The following is a 10,846-nucleotide window of genomic DNA, read 5'->3' on the forward strand; positions in this document are numbered from 1 at the left end:
TATTAAAAAAAAAAAAAGAGTGAAGAGGGAGATGGATTCAGGGGACATGAGGAAATGTGGGGGATAGAGATATCTGTTGCCATGACTGCCGTGCATGGACATGTGTACAGCCACCCCACTTAGACTTTACACTTCACACATGTGCAGTTTCTGTGCTTCGGGTGTATTTCAGTTACAATTTTTAAAGTAATAATATCGGAAAGAACACCCTCAACTACCTCTGTGTATGTTGGAAATTCTCCATTATAAAAAGTAAAAGGAGAGAAAAAAAAATGAGGTAACCACCCATCTCTGCCAATGAGCAGAACTCATCTGTAGGAACAAAGAGGGAAGAAGGTCAAGTTGTTTTGAGACACAGGACTTGAGGCTCAGGCCTGGAGGGCAGCAGCCACTGCCAGTCCAGGAAAAGACCAGGTTAACTGGAGATTCCAAACCAAAGGCTGGCTCCGCAGATTCAAACTGGCCTGACACCCTGTACTGCAGGACAAACAGACACCCTACTTTGCAGAAGAAAACCCATTGGAGAGGCTGACCACCATGAAGCACCCCCAAGGAGTAGACAAGAACCAAGCTGCCAGCTTAGAGCCCTCCCTCTCTCAACCACAACACTTCCACCATCTAACCAGCAGCCTCTTTAAAAATAAATAAATCAGCCTGGCTGGTGTGGCTCAGTAGTTGAACATCAACCTATGAACCAGGAGGTCACAGTTCAATTCCTGGTCAAGGCACATGCCCAGGTTGCAGGATTGATTCCTAGTAGGCGCATTGCAGGAGGTAGCCAATCAATGATTCTCCTTCATCATTGATGTTTCTATCTCTCCCTCTTCCTTCCTCTCTGAAATCAATAAAATCAATGAATCAATAAACCAGCCCTAGCCAGTTGGCTCACTGGTTGGAGCACTGGCCCTCAAGACTAAACATTCAGATCAAGAGCACATACCTCGGTTGTAGGCTCCATCCCCAGCCCTGATTGGGGCACCTGCGGAAGGCAGCCGATTGATGTCTCTCTTTCTCCCTTCTCTCTAGAAAATCAATGGAAAGAATATCCTCAGGAGAGGATTAACAAAAAAATTTAAAAATATAAAAAATAATAAAACTGAAAAAATAAATAAATCAGCCCTGGCTGGTATAGCTCAGTTGAGTGTCATCCCATGTACCAAGAAATCACCAGCTCAATTCCCAGTCAGGGCACATGCCCAGGTTGTGGGCTTGATCCCCAATCGGGGGTATGCAGAAGGCAGCCAATCAATGTTTCTCTCTCCCTCTCCCTTCCCTCTCTCTAAAATCAATAAAAACATATTTTAAATAAACAAATAAATAGATATATAAAACTAAGCAACCTTTAATACTGCTTCACCAACTGAGGGGTTTATGGATTATACTAGAAAAAAAAGATCCTACATCTCAACAATGGCACCCTGCTAGATCCACACAAATTTCATCCAGTCCTTAAAATGATCTTTCAAGGAGACACTGCTCAGCCCCAAGATCAAACCAAAGCAGCTGGGGGAGCTGCAGGGCCTGTTAGGTCACCAGCTCCCAGGCGGGAAGGTGGAGATGCCCATCCTGACTCTTCCACAGACACCACAACCTGGCCCTGCCATGGGCTACTACAGGCTCATGTGGATGTCATGGTGTGTGACCCAGGTGGTGACTACATGGCTAAGGATGTTAAGAAACAACACAGCAAGATGCCAGTAAACAGCCCTAACCGGTTTGGCTCAGTGGATAGAGAGTCAGCCTGCAGACTAAAGGGTCCCAAGTTCGATTCCAGTCAATGGCATGTACCTTGGTTTCGGGCACATCTCCAGTGGGGAGTGTGCAGGAGGCAGCTGATGGATGTTTCTCTCTCATCAATGTTTCTAACTCTCTATCCCTCTTCCTTCCTCTCTGTAAAAAATCAATAAAATATGTTTTTAAAAAATGCCAGTAAACAGACATGTGAGTTTACCGAGGGAACTGACAAAGATTGGGGTTTCCAAGCGTGGGATATGCAAAGCAGGAAGTAGCCACTGTCATCACTCAAGTTTGTTCCAGACCCTCAATCCAGCGTGGAGAAAAGGCCCATTAGAGACAGAGTGGAGGGTACCTCCCTCCTGGCTCCAGACCCTCGAGTGCCATACCAGGAGAAGGCCCACTAGACACAGCAAAGGGCACCTTCCTCCTGGTTCTGTCAAAATTGTCACTGACACACCCTGTGTTCTTCCCTGCACTCTCATTGACTGGGCTTTTGGAGGGCTACCGAGCATATGGAGGGAAAACCAGTCCACCAAGGGGCTGTGGCTGAAACAGCACCAAATCCAATAGGAAGAAGACAGAGACAGATGGAAGAGAGAGTAAAACAAGGGGAAGAGGAAAGGAGTTCCCTTGTCCATCAATTTCCACGAGAAGCCGAAGTTCATAGAGGCACCAGGACCTATCCAGGCCACACCCAGACAACCTGGACTCCTCTAACCAAACTCTGACACTTTTCAGTCTTCTCAAGATGCTGATAGGGAACACAAGAAGGACTGGGCTGAGAGAAGGTGGGTGTGCTGGAAAGACAGGAACAGGCGCTGGCCCCAGGCCAGACCCACCCCCGCAGATGCCACACTCACCGGATGGTCTCGATGATTTCATGAGCAGCATCGTGGTGTTTGTCCTGAAAGATAAAATGACAGGGTTTAGAGCTGACTGAGCAGTCTCTCTATACTCCATTGATGGCAGTTTGGCCATCTTAGGGTCCAGGGACGACAGGATGGGGGCACTGTAGACCCTGGGCTTTCCCATCTCTGTATTTTCAGACCCACTAAGCTCTCAAACGCCCCACTCAGGCAGGACTTCCCAGTGAGTTATTAGGGTGCTGTCCTGGGACCCCTGCCCACTTGGGACATGCTGGCCTAGAAGAGACCCTGTCCCTGTAGTTTCTCTCCCCGGCCCTCATGTCCTCCACCCGCCAGTACCCGCTGGCACTTCTCCTAGGCACTCCCACAGCCTGGATGCTACAGGCCTGGCTTTGAGTTACTGAATCTCCCAGGCCTCTGCTTCCCTATCTGTAAAATGGGAAATGACAATAATAACCATTGTGAGAATGCATGTGGCCATCCTCCTGCCTAGACAAAGACACCTCCCACTTCCACTGGTGGCCAGGACTGTGCCCACTGTGTGTGTGGGGGGAGGGGGAGGATTCACCATGGCTTCTTCCTCAAAGGAAGCTCAGGGATCACTCCAGGCCTTTCACCAGGGTGTGGGCAGCAAGTTAATCCAAAATCTCAAAGAAACTAGGATCAGAACCACTGAGTAGTGCCCTCTAACTCTGTCCTCTCACATAAACACTACACCTTCCACACTGCGGTGAGAGTTAGTGCAGGGGGTCAGCAAAGAGGATGGGCCTGGAGGGAGCGGCCTGCCAACCGCTGCTCTGTGGCAGTAACAACGCCTCTTAGCCCAAGCCACCATTCCTACCACTTTACAACAGGATATGGGTAGAGTGCCTCACATTCAATAACAGAATCAAAACAGCTCTTTAGATACCCTTGAGACTTAAGTCTTATTTTTTTAAAAATAATAGCTCTATTGAAATATAATTCTGATAGAACGAACTCACTTGTTTCAAGTACACAGTTCAGTGGTTCTTAGTAGGTTCAGTGTTGTGCAACCACTGCACTAATTCCAGAATATTCCATCACCCAAAAAGGAAGCCACATCCCTATCAGCAGTCATCCCAGCCCCCTCCCAGCCCCTGACAACCACTAACCCACTTCATGTCTCCGTGGGTTTGCCTATTCTGGACATTTCACATAAATTGGATCACACACTATGTGGCCTTTTGTGCAAGGCCTTATTTTTTAAGGCACAAGAAAAAAAACCATCCTTCTAATGTTCAGAATAATGTCCTCCCATTTACTAAGAATCAACCAATAAATATTAAATGGTGTCATTTAAACAAGGTGGGGACAAGATGAGAACATACATCTACACAGAAATTCATATGTGAGCGTTCACAGCAGCATAATTCACAACTGCCAAGGGTGTAATGCAGCTGCCAGCCATTACCAAGCCACAGGTATCTTTACTTGAGTTTGTTCCAGACCCTTATCTTTCAGGACAATATTAGCAATATAACACACCAAGCTGCATTAACTGTCTTGGCCCAAATATGCACAGGCCTGCAAAGGCACAGGAGCCTGGAATTTGGTCTCTTCTGTGATGAGAACTTGTGCTTTTTCAGCTTTAAAACCAAAATAAAGGGAGAGAGAAGTTGACAACTGTGCCCTCTGAGGTCTCAGAGTAATCCTTTTAGGACCAGGCCAGTTTCTACCCACAGTCCTGAAGCCCTGGTCACTATCAATGATTCGGATGCTCTCCTGACCTACTTACTGGCCATGGCCTCTTTTACTTCTCCACAGACCTTCGGAGGAGGGAGATGTCAGACCCGGCCAAAAAGGTCAGACTGGGAACAGCCTGAGGAATCCTGCACTGACAGTCCAGTCCTCATCTTGTTATGCAGGGAGGTTTGCAAGCAGGACAGAATGGATTTTGAATCCAACAGTGCTGCTTCTAGAAATGGATCTCAGAAGGGTCATATAACCCCCTGCTCGTGGCTCTCATCTGTACACTGGACCCTGTGGGGACGTGTCTGGGCTGGAAAACCCTCCTGTTTGTCCCGGTCCTGCTGCCAGACCTCTGCTCTCACATACCCACCCAGGGAGAGATCTGCCCCGTGGAGATGAACTCCCAGGCTCACAGTGCCGATATCCACACAGCAATAAATACCAGGGCTAAGGGCCTGCCATCTGGGACAGGGGGCAGCACAAGGAGAGAAGGGACAGTAAGGCAAGAGGTCTCAATCAAAATGAACGCACTCCCAGAGTTGCAGAAAAAGTCAAGTCTACCCAATCACTGCTTTTGAGCTCACTAGTTTTACAAACTATGCTTATATGGCCCCCAAAAGAATGTCACATTACAAAAGGGGACAAAAAGGGGTGGCTAATATTGCTCTGCAGGAAGGAGGGTGCTGAGTTGGCACTGTCACAGGGCTGGTCCAGCTCTGACCTGCCCTTCCTCCCACTGTTAGGGGATGTCTTCTGCTCAGACAAAAGACAGAGCTGAGAGAATGGCCAGCAGTGACTTACCAGGTCGGAAGACTCATCTCCTGCTGCCACCCCTGTGGCACCTCTCCTTGCAGGGCCACACTGCCCCAGCCACCGATGCTCAGTGCCAACTCTGACTTGCATAAGCCAGGTAAAGGACAGGCTGGCCGAAGGACAAGCTACATCTACCGACCAGACCTGCAGCTCCCACATCCCCCAACTCCATGGGACAAAGAAGCCCCAAACCAACACCATCCTAGCACCACTGGTTTTCACGAACGCCCACCCCACTGAGGAAGCGAGCAGCTAGGCCCCTGGACCTCATTCGGATAGTGGCACCCACTGTGCAAACACAGTCCCACAATCCTGAAAGCTACGCTCTGTGGTTGGGAGGAAGACGCCCCCATGAGGAAGAGGGATCTACAAGTATGCCATCCCCATGGCCACCACAGGCCACCTAAGGTTATGAGGCACGTGATATGGGCTGGTCTAGAGTCTAGACCAAGCAGTGCTCTAAGTGCAAAACACACACTAATTTCAAACACTTAGAATACATACCCAAAAAAGTTGAAATGCTTGTATTTTGGTCATAGTTAAATATAATACATTATGAAAATTGATCTCACCTGCTTCTTTTGACTTTTTAAACATGGCTACTAGAAATGCTGAAACTGCACATGTGGTTCATGTGCTAGTCCTACCAGGTGTCAACTCCCATACCTCATTCCACCTCTGTAACTAATGGAACATTTTTGAGGTCTGACCCTGAACATGAGGTCTACAGAGAGCCTGGGTCCTTGCAGAGCTGGGACCAGGCATGGAATGCCCTGTGCTCTGGGCAGGGTCTTTTGAAGGTTGGGAAAGATGTGGAAAGAGGGCTTAGGTCTCCACTGGAGGACAAGTGCCACCTATAGCCCCAGGGGACAGAGCTAAGACCAAAGCTCTGGTCTTAACAAGAAAACTTCAGATGCTTTAATAAAAACTAGCCCATCAGCCCGGTTGGTGTGACTCAGTGGCTGAGCGTCAACCTATGTATGAACCAAGAGGTCACGGTTCAATTCCTGGTCAGGACACATGCCCCGGTACGGGGTATGCAGGAGGCAGCCGACCAATGATTCTCTCTCATCATGGATGTTTCTAACTCTCCCTCTCCCTTACTCTCTGAAATCAATAAAAATATATTTTTTAAAAAAAGAAGTCCCTCGACAAGTGCCCAGTGACTTGTGGATAATGGAAGTCTTCATAAAATGGCTGTCAAGAAGTGACATCAGTGGGACAGTGGGACATGATGACCAAAATTTCACCCCCAAAACTCTTCTTGTCCTCATCAGAGAAAATAATTTATTACCACAGACCACTCCAGCCTGAAGCAAAGGGTATGAGGAGAAAAGAGACAGCACAGGACTATGAGACCCCTCTGACCAGGAGAACTTGCCCAGGAGGCCCTGCCACCAAGTGGCAGGCAGAGACTCAACTTGGATCTGGAAAACCAAGACACACTGTGCCCCTGAAAATTCCAAATATTTTTACCTCTAGCAAGTGGTCACTATTAGTGCCACACCAGTTCATGTGGGGTCATCCCCACCCCCAGACTGAAGGCCAAATGAATGCCTCGCCAGGGCCTCAAGACCCCACAACTTGGCCTTTCCTTGTAGGGGGATATTACGCAGCACTGAACTAGTTATGGCGGAACAACGGAACAACCAAACAACTGGTCGCTATGACATGCGCTGACGACCAGGGGTCGGACATGGAACATTGATGTTTCTATGGTGGGCATCAGCAACGGGTGACAGAGCGCAGAACATGGCGGGCATCAGCCATGGCAGGATGGTGGAGAAGGTGAGCAGGGGCGCCAGACCAAGGCGGGGCACCAGTCATTGCCATCAGGGCGAGCCTCTGGTTACTGAAAATTCTTTGCTCCTGTGCGCCACAGTCCCGCCAGGTGCTCGCACCTGCTGCCAGCACCAGCCCCGATCGCTCGGTGCATTGGTGGGTGCAAGTGGCGGCTGCCAACCCAATCACCCCTCAGGGCTTCTCCACCTCCCCCTGCTTCTGAGGGGCAATTGGGGCAGCAGCCACCGTTCACACCCGCAGCTGGCGCTGGCCCCAATCACTGTGCCATAAACAGGTGCAAGTGGGGCCAGCGCCATCAGCCTGTGGGAGCGGGAGCAGCAGCGCCAGGAGCAGGGCTGCAGGCAGACAGGAGCCCAGGGGTCTCAGCAGGAGGGGCTGGGCAGGAGTGCGGAGGATGGGCCGAGACCCGCCCCTGTGCCCACTGGACCCTCGTGGCCCACAGTTCCTTTCAAGGTGCACAAATTCGTGCACTGGGCCCCTAGTAATTACATATTATTCTCTAGTCGTGTAAGATGTCACCATTGGGGGAAACTAGGTAAAGAGAACATGGGGTGTCTCTATTATTTCTTATGGTTGCACAAGAATCCACAATTATCTCAAAATAAAAAGGTTAATTAAGAAAAAAAAGGATGGAGTTCCCACAGGGAGACTGGGTGGGCAGGTCCCCTGTAACTCTGCCTCCTCCTCCCTAAGGAATGTCCAAAGTTTCTGGGGTCCCCCTGACTCCCTCTAGCTCCTACCCATTAGGATCAGAGTTCGCAGTAGGCATTTGGATTTTAGGGATTAGGGTATGAAAACTAAAAGCCACATGTGGGCCGAAACCGGTTTGGCTCAGTGGATAGAGCATCGGCCTGCGGACTGAAAGGTCCCAGGTTCGATTCCGGTCAAGGGCATGTACCTGGGTTGCGGGCACATCCCCAGTAGGAGATGTGCGGGAGGCAGCTGATCGATGTTTCTCTCTCATCGATGTTTCTAACTCTCTATCTCTCTCCCTTCCTCTGTAAAAAGTCAATAAAATATATTTTTAAAAAAATAAATAAATAAAAGCCACATGTGGAACACCAGACTTTTTTGATCATCCCTTCCCCTATTACATAGGCTATTTCAACCACATAAAGCCATGGAAGGGTTAATCTGCCTTCCCCCCCGAACTTGGATTAGGTAGGATTCACGCAGGCAGAGGTCAGATCAGAAAATATCTTCTGAGTCACAGGATGGCTGGCTCACTTGGCCGGCCCACTCAGCTATTACTCATTGCCAGCATTAAGGGCATGACTACTCAGAGGGCACTCATCAGAGAACTGTGGGCTCTGGGTAGGAAGCCGAGGGTGGAGACAGTCATACTGAGGCTGCTCCCCCCACCCACAGCCTTATTAAGTCACCCAGGTGAAGGACCCCTGCACATCCTCCTCTCTAATATTCTTGTGCTGCCACCAGCAACCCAAGATGCCATTTACTCCCTTCTGAGTTGAGACCTAGTTTCCCACCCAAGAAGGGCCATCCTGCTTTAGAAATTATGCCACTGTGAACTGCAAGTGGGTATTAGAAACTCAGCCACAGCAGGAACAGAATGTGCTGGGTCTCCCCCTCATGTTTGCCAATTGCACAAAAGCTGGTTTCCCAGGCTGGACACTTCTGAGTGTGGCCGTTGTGGCTGTTGGCACTTCCTCCTACAGACACCCCTCCTCAGATAATCCACTCACACCTCCCCCAGGACAAGAGTGGTAGCTCCTCCCCTCTGAACCTCAGCTGACACAGGGCTACAATAACTCTGCTAACTTTTATGTTTATACATCATTCACCTTCCTTCATCTATAAGTTCCTTGAAAATAAGAACATTGTCTACTATCCCCAGGAACACTAGAAATGACTCAGTGAACAAGTAAGCTCAGTCATTTCAACTGTGTGGTCACATGAGTAATCTGACCTTCCAAAAAGTGAAGCTTCTTACGTAGCCCACTTTCTTCATGTATTCATCATTGAGTCATCACAAAATATGAATTCTATAAGTACTGCCCCCTCAGTTCCCATGAAAAGCAAAACTCCTCAGTGGGAAATGGAAGATTGACAGACGTCACTGCAAAGTAAGGCTGTTGCGAGCCCCGGCAGCTAGCTGAGAATGTCACTGGACTAGCCACACCAGACAGGGACCTGCTGACATGAGGCGGCACACCAGGCCCGGTGGGCAGCACACCCCATCCCCTGCCAAGTGAGGCCAGGGCCAGCAAGGGAACGATGCTCTGCAGTTCAGAACCACCTGCCACTAGAAAGCCAGGTCCCAACCCAGGAGGCCTTATTTACAAGGTTTACAAATCCCTGTGGCCTTGCTCCACCCGAATACAAGCAGGTGATAGAAACAGCATGAGTGTCTCTGGGTAAATTTTCACCTTAGTATATAATGCCTGGGTGCTGGGTCATAGTGGTTTTAATTCTTCCCATGCTCAAAAATGCAAATTTGCAAGATAAACAAGTGTTAATTGTACACTCAGTACAGCCCTCCCCACCAGACCCCCATCCTGCTCCTAAGCATTTCCCAAGAGAAGTGAAACCCAAGTTCGCATAAAAACCTGTCTGAGGATGTTTAGAGCAGCTTTATATGTAATCCCCTCCAAACTGGAAATATCCCAAGTGTCCTGCCACCAGCAGCCTAAGGGACCAATGGGATACACAGCAAGAAAAAGGAGTTACTTTTTATTATTTTTAAATATATTTGTATTCGTTTCAGAGAGGAAGGGAGAAAAGTGAGAAAGATAGAAACATCAATGATGAGAATCATTGATCTGCTGCCTCCTGCATGCCTCACACAGGGATCAAGCCCGCAACCCAGGCATATGCCGTGACCAGGAATTGAACTGTGACCTCCCGGTTCATAGGTCGATGCTCAACCACTGAGCCACACCAGCCAGGCAGGAGTTACTTTTTATACCCACTACAACATGGATGAGTCTCGGGTATGTTTTGCTGAGCAGCAGCAGCCAGAATCAAAAGGCTCTGTGCTGTTTAGTCCAATGACCTAACTTTCTGGAAAAGGCAAAACGGTAGGGATAGAGAGGAGGTTAGTGATGGCCCAAAGGTGGAGGACAGTTGGTGGCAAAGGGCAGAAGGGACCCTGAGAAATGACATGATTGTTTTGCAGTCTGACTGCCATGGATCTGTCAAAAACCCCTAGAACTGTACCCTAAAAAAAGTGAGTTATACTACACGCCACTGAAGATAATTAAACTTTAAATAATGCACTGGACAGCCACAGGGCCTCCCACTCAGTTTTCTCTAGCTTTGGAAGCTGCCCACCCTGCCCACTGCTCAAGTCGCCCGCAGGACGCACACCGGAAAAGCAAGGCTGGGCTGCCCGCCCACGGCGCCTGCTGAGTTTTCCCTCCCGACGGCACCCTGCCCGGCCGGAGCGTGGACGCAGGGACACCGACACCGTCACACACCGCACCGCACTCCGGGGCAGGAGGCCGAGGCGCCCACCCCGCGCCCCGCATTCATAGTCACCCAGCGGACAACTTTGTAAATTTCCGCTCGACCTGTCACTTTCCAAGGGTCACTCGAGATCGGGGACAGAAAGCCTCACGGCCACGGCGCCGGCCGGCCCGCCGTTCAGATTACGGTGCAGAAAGCCCTATTCTGGTCCGGCCAGTCCTGCCGCTCCTGACGAGGGGGGCAAACCTCCGAAAGCAAAACAAACAAACAACAACTAGCGGGAGGGAGAAGGAAGAGATGCCCTCAAACACAAAAATAAAGCGGAGCCCACTGACAGCTCCAAGAATAAACTACAAAAAGGAAAAGGAAAAAAGGGAAAGAAAGCCAAAAAGAAACCCTGACTGTCAGAACATGAAACACAGGGAGGGCAAGTTCGCCAGCCACCCCAGCCCGGGCGACCGGGGTCCCAGCCCCGCACAGGCGACCGCAGC

The 10,846-nt window shown here is 49.7% G+C and overlaps 1 protein-coding gene across 1 annotated transcript in view; it reads right to left on the reverse strand.

The window, feature by feature from the left end:
• Positions 1-10,846, reverse strand: part of DOT1L (DOT1-like histone H3K79 methyltransferase) — a 65,776-nt gene that overhangs the window by 52,634 nt on the left and 2,296 nt on the right. The window contains exons 2-3 of the mRNA XM_015565402.1: positions 2,749-2,755; positions 2,598-2,641 (exon numbers count right to left, since the gene is read on the reverse strand). Of these exons, the coding sequence (XP_015420888.1) occupies positions 2,598-2,641; positions 2,749-2,755 (51 nt within the window). The remainder of the gene's footprint in view (positions 1-2,597; positions 2,642-2,748; positions 2,756-10,846) is intronic.

Source organism: Myotis davidii, unplaced genomic scaffold (assembly GCF_000327345.1).
Source record: "Myotis davidii unplaced genomic scaffold, ASM32734v1 scaffold1960, whole genome shotgun sequence".
Taxonomy (NCBI): domain Eukaryota; kingdom Metazoa; phylum Chordata; class Mammalia; order Chiroptera; family Vespertilionidae; genus Myotis; species Myotis davidii.